The sequence below is a fragment of the Podarcis filfolensis genome, assembly GCF_964270895.1.
Source record: "Podarcis filfolensis genome assembly, chromosome: 3".
Classification (NCBI taxonomy): domain Eukaryota; kingdom Metazoa; phylum Chordata; class Lepidosauria; order Squamata; family Lacertidae; genus Podarcis; species Podarcis filfolensis.
In genome coordinates this window covers 69,850,343-69,867,985 of record NC_139606.1, presented here as the reverse complement: position 1 = coordinate 69,867,985, position 17,643 = coordinate 69,850,343, and the positions used below count along the sequence as shown (strand labels likewise).

Below are 17,643 nucleotides of genomic sequence, written 5' to 3'. Positions count from 1 at the left end.
TACACCAAGGAATGCTGTGCAGTTATGCCTAGCGCTAAAGTTGCAGTATCCAAGGTTTTTGCTCTGTGCTGGGGTGGGGCAAGGAACAGCTTAACTTTTCCTGAAGTCAAGAGACTGATTCTGCCCACTAAGGTGCTTTCTGCAGCAGCCAGCAGAGGGGATTGGCTATTTTAAGCCATATTTATCCCGTGACTATATGGATCTCAGTATATTTGACTTGTTTGTATTCAACACAGTACTAGTAATTTAAAGTTGATATAGCATTTGCAGTGATGGAACTGAGATAGTGACGTGGTCACAGTAATTGAAGGAAGAGGCGGCAGTTAAGACAGTTTCAGTTTTAATTAGAAGCCATGCAACAAATACAGAATTACCGAAACATTTCCATTATCTTTCTACACACATGGCTATGCCCATCCCTCCTCCTATACACAAAGCAGCAACCCCCCGTTTTCCACCTGTTCGTTCCAGTGCATGCACAAGCGTAACAAGGATCCGACAACCAGATGCTCCAAGAGGATGGCCAAGGGCAACAGCCCCACCTTCAATGTTCACCTGCCACAAAAATTAAGTGTCCCTGTTAAATATAAAGCATACCATAGAACAAGGCAGACAAAGAGGCAAGAAGGGAAATTGCACCAATGTTCGAGACTGGAGATGCCTCAATGACATTCTAACCAGCCTTCACTGGAGAGATTATCTGTAATGGGTTTTTTTTTATAAATAGAGGTAAAGTCAGAAAAGACCAGAGGACCAGTCACTAATGTGATAGTTCGGCAGCAATACTGTGTGAATTCTCTTTACAAGCTGTGTGGATGAGCAGCATTTATTCCAGAAAAAAATGGCTGCAACCCTGGGAGTTGAGGGAGGTAAACTGTCTATTTGCAAGGGGAGTGACCCCCAGTTTCTTCAAAGCAACGCAGGCACCTTCATTCCAGCGATGGCTGGTAGCCAAGAAGACTTGGTGGAGTTACTAGGAGGGGCATGGAGGTGTGACCAAGTTCTGATGCAATTGAGATGCATCATTGTAGTAAAAGACGCATTCCTGGCAGGCAAAATCACTCTTCAGAGAGAGAGTGGTATGGCCTGGCAAGGTCAGTCTCAAGGACCAGATAAAGGCCTGGAGAGGTGCATCTGGCCCCTGGTCCTGAGTTTCCCCATTACAGCACTGGAGGAAGGAAACAGCTTTTGTAAATTCCTCTGTCCCTCAACAGTTTCACACCTACCAAACCTGTGCACTTTTCTTCCAGTAGAAGGCTCTCCACCCCCCCCACCCAAAATCATCCCCTTCTGCAAATGAAACGAGCCCTTCTATATTCACCAACCCCCAATATATGCAAATTTATTCTGAATGCCTTTCACCTTATCTGAGAGAGGCTGCACCTAATTATCTCTCCCTTTGTCAGATAAGGCTAGATGATTCCAGTATTGAGCTTTCAGGACGTACCTTTTCTGGGTTCAGTTTTAGCTCTTTTGTTACTGCACAACCTAGAGCAGCAAAGGCTTCATTGATTTCATACAAGTCCACTTGATCCACTGTCCAACCTGCTTTTTCCAGCTGCAGAAGGGCAAACAAGTAATTAACATCAAGGCTTTAAGCAATTAGCAAAGTTGGTCTGTGTGCCTTCAGGTTTTGGAAGCGGAATATAACCAACTAGATTCCAGACATTAGGAAAATAGGGTAATGCTATGGGCAGTTGGTTATTGACCCTAAAAATACTGTTTGAAGCCTTCCCATTAACATGGAAGATGTAAAATTTTACACATAGGCTCATTAAATAGCACGAGTCTCACAGAAACTATGTGTGCCAATGTCTCAGATTTATTCATAGAAAGTAAAGGAGTGCATTGCTTGGAAAACAGTAATTTAGCATCAACTGAAGATTTCCCAAAATCGAGGCTTTTTTTCAGCCACAACTGTTCCGGCACCTCTCAGGTGGGCACTATTGCAATTATAGGAGAACAAGGGAGGTGTTCATGGTGAGTTCCAGCACCTCTTTTTCTAGAAAAATAGCACTGCCCAAAACATTTTTTAAATTACCATATTTTTCCGTATATAAGACTAGGTTTCCCCCCTAAAAAATAATGTCAAAAATTAAAGGGCATCTTATGCAACGATACATCTCCCCTCCCCCATTTTCTTAAATCTGAGCCGCCCAAAATAGCAGGCATCTTATATATGGGGGCGTCTTATAGACGGAAAACAACAGCTAACAACAGTAAAATGATACAACATTCTAAAATCATTTCATTAAGAACTTTGCTTCAGGATGAGAAGAGAAATTGTGTTTCGGTGGCTTCAGGTTAAGAACGGACCTCCGGAACGAATTAAGTACTTAACCCGAGGTACCACTGTATTCTGAAAAGGTTCGCCCTGTTCCCAATATATTACTTACAGCTTTCTTTATGGCTGAGACAGGCGCAATCCCCATGACAGAAGGATCTACACCAGCTTGGGCCCAGGATACAATCCGTGCCAAAGGGGCAAGACCTCGTTTAAGGGCTTCAGCTTTCTTCATGAGAATTACAGCTGCAGCACCATCATTTAGACCTGGGGTGGAGTGGGGGGGGGAGAGAGGGGACACGGCTTGAAACTCAAAACATGCCATTGAAAGCGTTCTCCAGGTAGAGTAAAACCTGAAAGTAGAAAGAACTACCACAGTACAAATCTTTTGCCCTCTGCCCTTCAGCTGCCTATTAGCACAGGAGTGAATTAACTTTTTCTAGCCAGTGGGCCAAATCCTTATCCCCATGACCCTAGTGTGCCAAATTTAACAGGTAGATTTCCCCACAAACATTACTAGAGCTCCCCCCCCCAATGTCACAACTGGAAAGCAATGGCAAATGAGACTCGTATACAAATATAACGGTCATATTTCAGTCATTTATTTCATAAAAATTATACACCACTTGATCGTAAAAAAAGCTTCAAAGTGGTTGATAGGAACACTTATCTTCTTCAAAATTGTAGTTATCAGTAAGTTATCAGTATTAGGTAAAGGACCCCTGACAGTTAAGTCCAGTCGGGAACGACTCTGGGGTTGCGGTGCTCATCTCGCTTTACAGGCCGAGGGAGCCAACGTTTGCCCACAGACAGTTTTTCCAGGTCATGTGGCCAGCATGACTAAGCCGCTTCTGGCGTAACCAGAGCAGTGCACCGAAACGCCATTTACCTTCCCGCCGGAGCGGTACCTATTTATCTACTTGCACTTTGATGTGCTTTCGAACTGCTAGGTTGGCAGGAGCAGGGACCGAGCAACGGGAGCTCACCCTGTCGCGGGGATTCGAACCGCCGACCTTCCGATTGGCAAGCCCTAGGCGAACCTAATTGTTTAAGGATGGTATATTGAAAAGTGTAACCTGCCACAAAATGTTGCGGTATGGCTCAGTTCCCCTGTTCGGGATTCAAAACATTCCAGCTTATCCCTCCATCCCAGTTTTCCATTCTCACCTCCCCCAGCCCAAGTCCATCAGCCTCCTGAGCATGCTTATTTCTCACTGGGAAGTTTAGGGGAAATCTGCAAGGGGGGAACCCTCAAAAGATTTATACATTTCCTTGCATTTCCACAAAGGTGGGGGTTCCCAGCTTGGTGCTGCTGCATTGGCTACATACATAACAGCACTTTGAGATCGGGTTAAGTATATACAAGTAGGACCTGCAAGAAAATGTCACAGAATTCCGGACACTCCCATCTCATTCCTACAGGGCTTCCATTTCTCCCACTGTCCGTCATCAGCATTCCATGCCCACTGAGCATGCTCAGTCCATACTGAGTTTCCCCCTTTGAGGGTTCATGAGGGACAGAAACACCTTTCAACTTTGGAGGACAACACAACACTTTAAAAGAGGCTTCTGGGATTCTGCATGGCAAACTGTATTTTACAAACAGTACTTTGTACTGGTCTTTAAGGCTGGATCTAGACACATCAAAGAAGCGTTTCAGTTTATAGCATTGTAAATTTAAACAGGGAAAACAGGTAGAGAAAAACGGGACTCCATGTCGCCATCTGGTGGCACAATGTTCTCAAACATACAATGCATATAAATTGTTTTTTCTTTACCAGTCTAGTAGAGTCCTAAGTCTCTACTGAGGAAAGGCCTAACAACCACCTCCCCCTCCCCCTCCCCCACCCCACTGCAATGCCCCAAGCTGTAGTTGGAGAAAATACATGCCTTTCCCCTGCCCCAAGTATTCCCAATTGTATTTGTCTGAAGTTAAATAAAATTTGCTTGAAGCAGATGCATTTTAAGCATTATATTTAAGTGGTATCCATTATGATCCTTAATTACCCACCCTTCACCCTCGGGTCCTGGGATGGGTTACAAAATTAAAACGCACTATTAAAAATGGTTTATAACATCTGAAACAAACCTGAGGCATTTGCTGCGGTCACGGTTCCTGTTCCATCACTTATAAAAAAAGGCTTGAGCTTTGCCATCGTTTCCAACTTGGTACCAGGGCGAGGATGCTCATCTGCTTTCACTTCAACCGGACCTGCAAGGCAGCAAGTATTTCAGAAAGAACTGTCTACGTAGAAGTTAAAATGGAACCTAAGATCTCTGTACCCTATCCAAATGGAAATTTATCTCCCTGCCCCCAACCCATACCCCATCCTGTCCTCTCCCATTCACTTCTAGGGAAGCAGTCACTCTGTGCTTGCAGAGCCAGCCCTCCACTGCAGTACAATGGGGAGACACACTCACACAACAACTCATAACAACTCTGTGCTCCCACGGAAGAATGCCTAGGGCTCCGGTCTACTTCCAATACGTACAAAGGTACGCAACAACAGTATTGATAAAGAGTTAACCCATGGAACCTTCGGCTTCTGAGGTTCCACCTCTCTTTTTACTTACTGTTAAATGAATTAAGCCTTTAAGACAAAGTTTCAGAAGGTCAGGAAACGTTGGCTCAGAACGGTTTCAAACAGGAGACCTCTGAAAAACTGCTTTGCAGCCGGACAGCAGTGAAATGGTTACCTTCCATCATTTCAGCTTTACTTCTCACAGTGACAATGTAAATTACTAATCTTATGGGCCAGACTCCACCCACCTCTGAGTTAGATCATTATCCCTGATAACAGAGGAAGAACTGAAGCACAGAAACAGATCCAGATCATGATAACCAGTCATACGCCCTGTACCCAGAACAGGTGTTGCTATGAATGCATACTCACCTTTCCTAGAAGGCACAGTAACAGGAACAATCTCTTTATCAAAATAGCCAGACTTCTGGGCATTTTCAGCCTTGTTCTGTGACTGTACAGCCAGTTGATCTTGCTCCTCTCGACTAACCTGCCACTGCTTGGCAACATTTTCAGCTGAAACCAGGAATTGGGGAGTATATACTCATTATCAAGACGCAGCAAGAGTCACATTGCCATATGCACAGCAGAGCTTTAATTGCATCAAAAGTTCAGTAATGAACTATGGGAACCTGCTGCCTCCAATGTTCAATGCTTACTCACTCATCAAACGGTCAAATCTATTTTGTTGGAAAGGTATGCCTGTTGCTTAAATAAATGTTTAAAGCTATTGCTGAAGGAAATGCGAAAGCTGAAATGGTCCATCTAATAGTTAATAAATAAAAATAATATCCGATATTGAACTAGACTCTTCCCCCACCCACTTGACAATGCCATTTGGAAGAATCATGCGGCTTACCAGTTATACCCATATGGTAGTGGTAGAAGGCATCTGTCAAACCATCCAAGATCAGAGTGTCCTGCAAGGAGGCTTCCCCCATCTTCAACCCATTGCGCATATGAATGACATGAGGCGCCTGCAAGCAAATCATTTTGACACATTTAGAATTCTAAGAATGACGTTGTTTGGAGGTGGGTGGGAATCAAGTCTCTTCTGGCCAGTCCCTTGTCATGTCACAGCTATTCTGGTTTCTGTAAACAAATGAGGTCTACAGAAGGGGCTGCAGTACAAGGTTCGCTTATGGAAGATGCAACCCCAGTTGAAAGAATTGCGTAGGAGGTGACAGGGTATACCTCTTCCAGAGCCCTTGGAGGGCTGATGATGATCTGAGTAGGCCATACATGGGCAAATGGTCAATCCAGAGACATCCAAGGTATGCTCAGTTGGCGAAGTAGTTGACTAGAAAAGGATCCTACCTGTTCTGGATGGGGTTGCACCACTAGTGATGTCAGGTAGGTAAAGGGACCCCTGACCATTAGGTCCAGTCGTGACCGACTCTGGGGTTGCAGCGCTCATCTCGCTTTAATGGCTGAGGGAGCCGGCGTACAGCTTCCGGGTCATGTCGCCAGCGGGTCAAGTAAACCAGAGCAGCGCATGGAAATGCCGTTTACCTTCCCGCCGGAGCGGTACCTATTTATCTACTTGCCCTTTGACGTGCTTTCGAACTGCTAGGTTGGCAGGAGCAGGGACCGCGGTAGCAACAGGAGCTCACCCCGTCGCAGGGATTCGAACCGCCGACCTTTTGATCGGCAAGTCCTAGGTTCTGTGGTTTAACCCACAGCGCCACCCGTTGATGTCAGGACTTTAGGGCAAAAAGAGAGGGGAATGAGCAGGAAGGCTTCTAACACAGCAGGACTGTGGTTTGAAGTGAAACGATTGCCATCTAAAGAGGGGAGCCCCCATTAAGTCAGTTAAGTCCAGAGTCTAACTTTACTTAACTGAACCATTGAATTACATACACACACTCTGCCGTCCCATGTCTACAGCTTGGGGATGTTGTTAGACCCAGCCTTGTTTCAGTCACAATGATTCCACCATGCAAATAACGGCTATTCTGAACTAGTCCAAATCTTTCTGCCCTGAGAATTGTTCCAAACCACTAATCTGCAAAAACCAACTAAGTCTGAGGGCCTGAGGGCCCTTTTATGAACAGTGAAAGCCTCACCTTGCTCATGCTTTCCATGCCTCCAGCCACTACAATACTGGAATCTCCTATCATGATGGACTGAGCGCCTAAGCACACGGCTTTCAGGCCTGAACCGCATATCATCTGGCAGCTCCAAGCAGGTATCTCATATGGAATCCCAGCGGCGACACTGGCTTGTCGGGCAGGATTCTGACCAGCACCTGCAGAAATAGAAAGAATTCATCAGCATGCAGAGACAACCAGGCTCAACTGCTCTCATTCCTTCCCCCGGCCCAACTTTCGGCCCTCCCCATTCCTTTCCATATGAAAAGGCAAAAAGGACACAGAAACACCATTTGGCTACAATATTCTTAAGCATCCTGTTTTGTTCTTAAGTGGATAGCTGGCTCTTGCTTGCAGAACCAGACACTGCTTTTCAAAACCTACACTTAACTCTGCATTTCAACACCTGCCTTTGGGTTGATCAAGTCACCTCTGCTCTGGATATTCTGGTGTCAAGAGTGTTTTCTGCTCTTCCCTGACACCTGATTTGGGGCTTCTGTGCCTTCAGGATAAATTACAACATTCCTATGAGCTGGGCTTCATTTAGTTTTTAACTCCTATGTTCCACTGACACAACTTCTGCACCTTCCCTCCGTCTTCCATGTTCCTTTTCTGGGCACCTTCCAGGAGTCAAAATAAAACCTCCTTGCTTCCTGACCACTTTTCAACCCTGCACAACAGTTCTGCCAATTAGAATTGTTGTAAGGGCACCCTATGTCACCTCAGCCCTCCCTGAACTGTCTACTAGAGGACGCTTAACCATGGAAGACCATCTCAGGTTAGCTTGGATTGGGGAAGACTGTGAGGGGCTCAGCAAGCGAGGGATTAGGAAGAAAGTATGAACCGGGGTTATGGACTAACAAGGTATCAGGGGGAGCATAGGTAGTGAATAGGATTATTGTGGATTGGAAACTCAGGAGTGGGCAAGGAACATTTTTATAAGATTCATTCACAGAATGAGGGAGGGCAGGGAACTTCAGGCCAAAGGGCAAAATACAACCGTTCAGAGCTCTTTATCTGGCTCATGGGGTGGAGGATAGAGAGGGATGTGCAAGTGTGGAGAAAGTAGCCTACTGTACAAATTCACCTCAACTGCTCCATCGACTTTTCCCTCTGCTCTTTCCCCCTCTCCACTGACATGCGTCCCCTGGAAGGTTGCCCAGAAGGGACTGCTGCCCTCAGTCTGAAGAAAGCTCTCCACCCCTTGGTTAGCATGTAGGGCTGTGCTGTGACAGGCTTTTAAACTCTAGATGCTGACCTTTCAAGGTAAGGGAAACTCTTCCTACTAAGCAACTATTCCTTAAAAGACAACTGCTCCCTTATAAACCAACTTCCCATGAGTTATGATGCAACCTGAGGTAAGGTTATTTTGGCATTACCTTCTGAGATTTAAATTAAATGAATTAGAGTAAATGAGGATGTTCACTACCATTTGCTCACAAATAAAATCCAAGTGTTTGCTCTCAGGAGATTTGATATACCAGCATTGAGATGAAAAAAACTGGTAAGTAGGGTTGCAATCCAGCAAACTGTTGTAGCTTGAATACCCTCGGTGCTGCCGGAGGTGAGAGAGCTGTGGCTTACCAATGAGGCCTCTTCTCTGGCCGTGTGGCCCACACCACATGTTCTGACTGATGTGGCACATGGGGAGTCCTATATGTTGTGACAGAGAGGGCAGATGCCAGGACCAGAGAAGGAGCAGTCACAGTTACTTCATCTCTGGCTGCCAGGGGCAATGAAAGGTTACAAGACAATTTGCTGTAAGCTGGCAACCCTACTTACACAGGGGAAGAGAAGGTGAGCTGTACAATAGAGGAATATTAAAAATATGACTCATAGTATAAATGCATATCTTGCCTAAGTATTACAAAAGCCCTAGTGAAGAGGGCAAAACAGATTCCAGACCAGCACCTGAGAAAACTGGTTCACTTAAGACATACCTGCAGCCAAGACTTGTCCAAATATAACCTCAGATACTTCTTTAGGTTCAATTTTTGCCCTCTTCAAGGTTTCCTTGATGGCTATGGAAGCCAGCTCATGGGCGTGCAAAGTAGACAAGGCACCATTGAAGGATCCTAGATAAAAAGCAAGTTAAGTTGTTATACTACAGACAGGCCTTTTTCAACCACAAAATAAGTGCTTTAGGAAAAGGTTTGTGAATTCAGATCCAGTAAGGAATATGTAAATGAAGTAATATGGGGTGGGGTGTTGCATAACTGGAATTGTACATATGACTCAAATTATGTTTCCTAGTAAATCTTTGTGCATAAGTGAAACATAATCTTGTCCATGCTGACTTTAAAATTGGTCTCACAATTTAAATGAGACTTACTCCCAATAAGGAAGGATTTATGTTGGTGGGAGCAGACTTATTGTTGGGGGCAGGCTTTACGTTGTGTGTGAGGGGGGGCAGAACTTCAGTTAAGTATTTTTATTGTTTTAGTTGATCATGGGGGGGGGCAGCAGCTGACCTCCCACCCACCCCTTGGTTATGCCCATGATTGAGCATTATGCAAATAAAGGCTTCCTTTGGTTTGTTTTCTATTTTGCTGTCTTTCAGTTTCAGTCATTCATGCTCAAAATCATCTAAATTTGGGGTGGGAAAGCACTCTCTCCTCAATGCAACATACCCCATAACACACACTGCCTGTGCCGCTCTTCACACTTGCTTTGTGCAAAATGGGTTTAAAAAACGTATTCATTGTCAAACTGGAAACTCTGGCGTGAAGCCAAATTAAAAAAAGAGAGGCAGAGGTATTAAAGCTAAGTTGTGCAATAACCAGTGTGAATATTAAGAGTTAGTATGGAGAATAAAAAATAGAGTATCAAGAGTGGGGAAAGATGATTTTTAAATAGAAGACAAAAGAGTAAACTTGTCGAAGCAGATAAGAGGCTGCATTAAAGTAGAGGCAATAATCTATTTTGTCCTGCCGTTACACACAAAGGAAACACACCCCTCATAAAGACATGCCACAGGTAATCAATGTTGAAAACACTCTGCACATGTTCAGAGGTACTCAACCTGCATTTTTGAGATCAGGAGTTGGCATTGCAGCTTTCTCCCAAAGCGAGTTGCCGACCCTGGATCCCCTTCTCCAAGGACATTGTCACATGACCCAAGAGCCACATACTTTACCCAGGGCTGGATTTAGGTTTGATGAGGCCCTAAGCTACTGAAGGTAATGGGGCCCTTTATATGTCCAGCTGTCCTTTGTCAACAACCAATTGTCACAGTTTTTTGTGTTGAACATATGCTATATAGTAATTTATGGATCTAATAGGTATCTAAAGCCATTTGCACATATCAAAATATATATTTTATCAAAGTAACTTACATCATAGGCACCCTATGTATAGCAATGAACAAACCAGTGATATTTTAGGGAGCAGGCTAGCAGGCGGGGCCATTACTTACACCATAGGAACCTACACAACACAAAACACTGTTGCTGCATGTAGGTTTTATTTTGTTTTTTATCTTATATTTTGGAAATGTACATCCAGGTGTTTTTTTCCCTTTAATTTTTTTAGGGGCCCCCAAGAGTGGGGCCCTAAGCTAGAGCTTGTTTAGTTTATCCGTAAATCCGGCACTGCTTCTACCTTGCAGCCATCTCTTTGCAGAGGACTGGCTAAAGAGCAGCATTAGGTTCTGTTAATCTAATGAGAGAACAGAAGCGAGCCGAGCTTTCATGGTTCTACCCGCCGCAGGCCAAGCGGAGGAAGAGCGCGATTCGTCAGCGCCTCTCACGAAGCAATCACAGGGCTGCTCCACCCGGTGGCTCTACAGTTCCTACCCAATCACTTGAGAGAGGCAGAGCCTGGAGTGACCACGTTAATATTTACCGCCGGCTCTACGCCACAAGTACTCCACGAAAATTAAGAAACTCCGAAATGAAGATTAGGTTGCTTGTTCTATTGAACTCAACGCGGCCGGCTGGCTTCCGAGTTGACATGTTTGCACGGTTAGGTTTGGGCGATCTGGGGGAAATGGCTCGAAAAGCTTGCAGTCCTCATGAAAACAGAGAAGAGTTTTGTCAAAATTTACAAGACGCCCACCTTTCATGTAGTTAAAATCGCAAAAATGTTATTTAATTTTGGATTAGGGCCAACAAGCAGGTTGATTTGGGATGACGTCTAATGGATCAAAACGACAACTCATCTTCGGATTCTCGCACTCTTCGTCCTCTCCTAAAACCACGTAGGGCTGGCCAATCTAAACTGCCCCCACCCTTCCTTCGAGTCTGCAGTTCCCCTTCCACGAGAAATGGGCTACAGCTCAACTGGAGGGGCGCTAAAATGATACTGGGCAGGCACTGCGATAGCGAATGCTTCGCTTTCCAGCCGCAATCAAAAAGATCAGACCAGAAGAATCCTTATTTGCATCAGCCACTAGCCATAAGCAATAGAATAAAATAAAATGGGCTGAAGATAGAGGTAAAAACTTAACTAGACAAAATACATTTTGGAGGTTTGCATCAATGATCAAGATCAGAAAGGAAGCGGAGCTTCTCCATTGGGTAAAATATTCCTTCCAGGCCCAAAGCCGCCGCAGCCGGCCTTGCGCGCCCTCCCACTCACCGACCGGGGTCCTGACAGCAGCCACGAGCACAACACCTTCCCCGCTTGCATCCATGCCTCCTCCAGGTCCCGCTTCGGCCGCTGGTCCTGCAGCACCTTACGCCTGGCCTTTAAGCCGCCTCGCGCCGCCCGAAAATCCCACGCGCGTTCTCATTGGCTGCGCGGGACTACTCCCACCCCCTCAAGCGCCTCCGTCACGGAGGGCTCGGCTGAGCGTGCCGTCACGTGACAGGCGGGAGGAGGGAGGTTGTGGTTTTGCTTCCAGCGAGGCTTTGAAGGTGACGCCGTCTCCGTGCCAAAAAGATGGAGGATGCAAGTGTGCGGGAAGCTTCACCGAGGACTTGCAAAATTGTCCAGTAGCACCTTAGAGACCAACTAAGTTTGTTCTGGGTGTAAGCTTTCGTCTGCATGCACACTTCTTCAGATGCACACGAAAGCTTATGCCCAGAACAAACTTAGTTGGTCTCTAAGGTGCTATTGGACATTTTTATATATATATTTCGACTGCGTCAGACCAACACGGCTACCTACCTGAATCTGAGGACTTGCAGTTGTCACTCCCTCAGCCTTCCTCCGAGGAGCCCATGGGAGGTTAACACGGGGTTTCCACGCCGAAACGATTCGAAATGATCGATTTATCATCGTTTCTATTCCCTGCCCCCCCCCCAAGGAGATCAGAGATTAGACGAACATTTTGTCCTCACAATAGGGTCCCCAGCTTGTGCGTGCTGTTAATCTGAAGAATATTTGTTGTAATTATTTATTGTTACTTGTTTACAACACAACTATAACTATGTTATCAGCACAAGTCAAACAGCCAGCTGCTTCTTTTCCAGGGAGCATCCTTAAGCTCTAGACACTTTAACATTAAATCAGACATGAACTCTAGAAAGTAAAGTCACAACCAAGACCTGGAAGAGCCATGCCCACTCTTAACTTTTCCTTTCATATTGCTTGTTAATACCTAAATCATCAGTCAATTTGCTTTAAAATGCAGACTCATTCTTAACATTATAATTATAACAATTATTAAATTTATTACCCAGCCTTCACCCTAAGGTCCTATGACAGGTTACAACAATTAAAAACACAGTTTACAACACTTAAAAAGCTTACAAACACTAGCAAAAAAAAAATAGTCTTGGTCCTGAAAATATATATTTCAGGGGTCCTAGACCAGGGTAAAGACCTGCATCTTCAGGATTCACCAAAAACATTGTACACTGAAGATTTGTTTTTCCGCTTTGCTGAAAGTCATTGTGCAAGATAACGATTTCCCCATTAATTTCTTCCTTGTTGATCTGATTTGCCAATAGAAGTTCCCATATGAGCATGCAAATTAGTGTGCCTTAAACTCAGCACATAAACAGAGTTTGGCTCTGGAACCTGTTTTCAGTGCCGGGATTCAACCCTGGAACATATGATGCAATACTAAAGAGTATCCAACCAGATAAATATCATGAATTACTACATAGTATGTAATAAAACTATATTAAATTCTGTCTTATAAAAGATCTGATCAATCACATGCACGACAAATTACGTTGAGCTCCATTGTGAACTGCTAGTCCATTTGTGGTAGTAAACCTCTAAGTTACAGTGAAGAACCCTGCCTTTTCCCTTTTTCTTCTGTTACCAGATGGGTAAATACTGCATCCCAACTTTCCTCTTATCTCCCAAAATTTTCTGTTTCATGACATGGATCCTTTTCTGGTTTTTCCATTTCTGCAAAGCTGGGCCTTTAAGACTCTGCCTCATAATTCCTATTTGATAACTCTCCGCTTATTCACCCCAATCTCTGCAATGGTAATTAAGTATATTGTCCAGGCACTGTATATTGTCCAGGCCTTGCTTGTGTACAGCATTATTCTATAGTGGTGTTTCAAGCTTCAAAACTGTATTATTACTTGCAAATCATTTTATATTGGCATGAAGCTAGCTCTAAACTTTTAGTCATTTTAAAATAAATATTACAATTATAACAAGCAGCAGCAAGCATACTAATATTGGCCTGTGTTAATTTCCCAAATGACGTAAGGTTATCAAAGCCAATACAAGCGCATATGTGGACATAATCATCTCCAGTAAAGAATCCACGAATACTTTTTTATTCTGCTAAATTAGCCCTTCAGTGAACATGTGTGCAAGAGATGTTTGTGTAAATGTGTGTGCTAATGCACTAGCAGATCTGGTGGTACTACCATTTGGCTTGTTGCCGTAAGTAGATGGGGGGGGGGATCTATAACCAAGGAAAGGCCTGCTACCCAAGGCCTCTGACAGGAGAGCATCCTTGTCCCAAATGGGCTATAGTTCATTGATGATATGTTCTAGCTAGCAGATGTAGGTGACAAATGGTGCTCTGTCAACTTTCTCTTCTGTTTTTCAAAGGAGACTTCTTATTCTTGAGTATTCATGTTACAGTTGCTGATAAACAGCAGTAAAGCAGTGCAGGCTTATAGTAGCCATACCACCTTCCCTTTCCTTTGTAAAATTCAGTTTGTTGAGTAAGTAGGCGAAAGGCAAACTTCTGTTTCTCAACCGGAGTCCCCTATGTGCAATATGGGAATAATAGTAATTGATCCTACAGAAATAGTGTAAAATTACAGATATTCTATGTGAAGTACTCTGAATATTCTAAAGTACTGTATACAACAAAAAGATATACTATGGGTTGTTTGCAATGAAGTTGTTCTCTTCCCCTCCCTCTCACCTCCTTGTGCACTCCCTCAAATCTGCTCTGCAGGGTTAGGGAAACCCCTAAAACAGATTGGGGGCTGGATGGTAGGAGGAGAGGGAGGTACAAGGGCACAAGTGGAAGTCCTTACAGAAATGGAACAAGTTTGCTGGATACCATCCTATGTCATCACTGCAAATGATGGTCAAATGTCACATTAAGGTGAACTGCTAGTGTAATCAAATAATAGTTTAGAAAAGTTGGTAAATCAGCAACTATGAAAGTCAAGAGGTCCTTCTGAAGGTGAATGCCAGCAAAAATTTGAAGCCAAGAATCTACCACTCTTGGCGCACTAAATAAACATTAACAAATAGTTGCAGGGGTCTATGTGTGGATATCAGTAGTTCATTTCGTAATGCCTTTTTGTCAAAACGATACTGTGTTATTTCAATAAAAACTGCTGACATCTGAGGGGATACTCAAAAGTGTATTCAGGATAGTAGTCACGATGAGTTTTTATTTTGCTCCTCCAACTTTTTAAAAACACCCCACTACCACCAATATTTACATTACTAGCACCTTGAACCCAGTGTTGCTTGTGAATACTAATGCACTAAAAATCAGTGCAGTTTTGGAAGTTTCAGTCCATCATATTGATTCAAAATGGCATGCATACATAGACACAAACCTGCTTATTGATCTCAGGAACCGTCATGCAAAATTTGGCTACGATATCTTACGAGGTTTCCAAATGCAGAACAACCAAACAATATAGTTACATAATGTGTGGCTGCATTTTCCACATCACATGCCTTTTTAAGAACTTGAAGATTTATTGTTCAGAAGTATTAATGGTTCTTATGTATCACAAACAATTCTGCAACAGTTTAGAAAACTGAAATACATCAACTTATTAGAACAGTTCTGACTACAAATTCTGTATCAACTTAAAACAATTAGTGAATAAAATATGGTTCTAGATTGGGGTATTTCCCCATTTGATTTCACTATTAAACAGTGTGTATTTATATTTGGTGGGACTACTACTACTGCAGCTTTCCAGTGTAGTAGCTGTGGTCCCACCATCAACGATAAAGCTGAATTTCACAGACCACCTGAATGGAGCTCATAAGACTACCAGAGGCTCACAGAACACCATCTGAGAACCTCTGACACAAACATTATCCAAGATGATTGGATTGAATTATAATCGCCTTCACAGCAGTTACTCCTGGGGCATTGTTTCTTGTGAGTTCCCAGCCACTATGTCAAGACTACTCCAGTCTCTAATGCGTTAAGAGCTATGAATACCAGCTGTGGCATCTGCTTCACCTTTCTTGTGTCCTGATCTTATGAGTTATGACCACATATTATCTAATATCATTTGATACATATCCTCCAGGATTAATATTCCTTGTTTTGAGACTGCCTTCTTGAACAGTCGCCCACTGCCTGGACCTCCTATGAGTCTCTCCCTTTGCAATTGTTGACCACTTTTGACCTCTTTAGGCAACTCTGCTTGTCAGTAAAATTCTGAACAAGCTCATCTTATTGGCCCTGGTTCTGTTAAAGGTTGTTCATACCATGACTCACCTTGATACTGTTTTCAGTCTTCACTTTTCTTCAACTGCCACATATAGCTTTCCTTTTGAATTTTTTTTTTAAAGAGAAAAGCAAAGTAATAGTTTCTGTGAGTACGCCTACAGCTTAAAGTGTAAATTTAACTATTCTCTCCTCCTTCATCCCTGTAATAAAACCTGGGAGTTGTAATGCCAGAGTAGTGCCGGGACCCCCGAGACACAATTCCCTCATATTTCTGTAGAGCTAGAATCTCCAGAGGACCTTAGCACCATCCATAACAGTTTAAGGTGGCAATGCTAAGTACCTTACCTGGGAGTAAATCTAATTGAACGTATTGATTTAGGGTCACTTCTGAGTAAATAAGGATGATATGTTTACACTTTGTCGTTTAACTAAATAATAGCACCACAGACACATGTGAAGATGCTCTTCCTGTTGCATCACCATACTTAGCAGATACAAGTATGGAAACCCCATGATGAAATTTTAAAAACTGTAGGAATGATGCATAGGTATAGTCCAGATACTTTGAAATACTATTAGTGTTAGATGGGGGCTTCCATGTCAACGTACTAATATTTATACATGGAAAACAAGACATTTCCACGGAATTACAACACGGATTGCTACTGTTAAGTAAACACTGGTAATTCTACCAGCCCTATAGAGAACAGGCACACTTTTCCCCTTAAAAAAATGTGTTTGTGGAGTTAGTTAATTCCAGAGTTCTTTTTCTGTTCATAATATAGCAGATCTGCCCTCTAGTGATGAGTGTACTTTATTTATTTATTTTACTCCTGCCAACGTGCTGGAGGCAACACTGCTTAGAAAACACAGACAGGGTTGTTGTTGTTTTACAAAGGTTGAAACTACAATAAAACACTTTAATAAATTCCTTCTCACATTTCTTTGCATAATGCCCATTGCCATTGTTCACAAGTTACATTTGCCCCACTTTAAATGTCACCAGAATAATACAATTTATTTCTCAAAATTTTGAGGCTAAGGTTCTTAAAAAAAGAGATAGATAAGAGAGAACTGAAAGGTTGGGAGGGAACTGAATTATATGCAATACTTACTTTTCCTTCCAACCCTAACTCAAGGCTAGACCAAGACATTTTGCTACCTGAAACAAAAGTACACGATGACATCTCTTACAGCAGCTGCTATTATTATTAAGGGACCCTGAGGATTATCTAGTCTAACTCCCTGCAATATAAGAATGCGCATAATCTTGGCATTATGCTTCTTCTTCAATTTCTAAATCCCAATTTGATCCCCACCAAATGTTTTTACAGAGATATCTTTGATCACAAGGCAGACAATACCCATGACCCCAGGACTGGCTCTGCTTAACCTGTACAGGACATACAACGAATTAGAAACAAAGAACTTAGAAGCAATTTGTTAACCGCGGCAAGGACGACCATTGCCAGGACCGGTGGTTTAGGGTGATCTGGCAGGTAGCATTATTGGGAAAATTGACATGAAAATTGAAGATAGCAAGAGGCATGGGGAAATATAGTAATTTTTATGCAGTCTGGGGTGACTTTGCAGATTATACAAAGAATGAGGCATATAGCAGAACAGTGCCTATGGCCTACAGCACAGTTTGGCTTGCATGAAGCACATATTTTAATTATTTTTTTCTCCTCCCCTCCTGCTTTTGTATAAACCCTGCAGACCACTGATGCTGATACAGTAACTTTTTAGCTGTGGACAACCATTCAAGTGATGGTGGCTAATATGTATTAATTTGTGTTTGTTATACTCTTTGACAAAGTGCTGTAGGGTATTCATAGATGACTCTCTATATGTAGTTGGTTTATCTTTGTTTAAAATGTTTTTTTTAGAAAAAGTGACAACTTTCACCTGTTGTTTTTGTTTCAACACTCAAGTTTTGCCTCTGACCAC

General features: G+C 43.1%; 1 protein-coding gene across 1 annotated transcript; it reads right to left on the bottom strand.

Annotated features, from left to right (window-relative positions):
• Positions 1-323: 323 nt before the first annotated feature.
• ACAT2 (acetyl-CoA acetyltransferase 2) lies at positions 324-11,680 on the bottom strand. The gene is made up of 9 exons (XM_083605892.1): positions 11,475-11,680; positions 8,837-8,971; positions 6,873-7,054; positions 5,666-5,783; positions 5,179-5,322; positions 4,374-4,496; positions 2,397-2,551; positions 1,448-1,558; positions 324-555 (listed from the first exon to the last, which is right to left on the bottom strand). The coding sequence occupies exons 1-9, from the start codon at positions 11,527-11,529 to the stop codon at positions 388-390; spliced, it is 1,191 nt and encodes a 396-aa protein (XP_083462018.1). The 5' UTR covers positions 11,530-11,680; the 3' UTR covers positions 324-387.
• Between the last annotated feature and the right edge of the window lie 5,963 nt (positions 11,681-17,643).

Excerpts from the sequence above, each read along its gene's own strand:
- ACAT2 (XM_083605892.1), bottom strand. The coding sequence starts at position 11,529 with ATGGATGCAAGCGGGGAAGGTGTTGTGCTCGTGGCTGCTGTCAGGACC. Across the intron at positions 8,972-11,474 it reads TGCTGTCAGGACCCCGGTCG|GATCCTTCAATGGTGCCTTG; the intron begins GTGAGTGGGAGG and ends CTTTTTATCTAG. Across the intron at positions 4,497-5,178 it reads TACTGTGCCTTCTAGGAAAG|GTCCGGTTGAAGTGAAAGCA; the intron begins GTGAGTATGCAT and ends GCTGCCTTGCAG.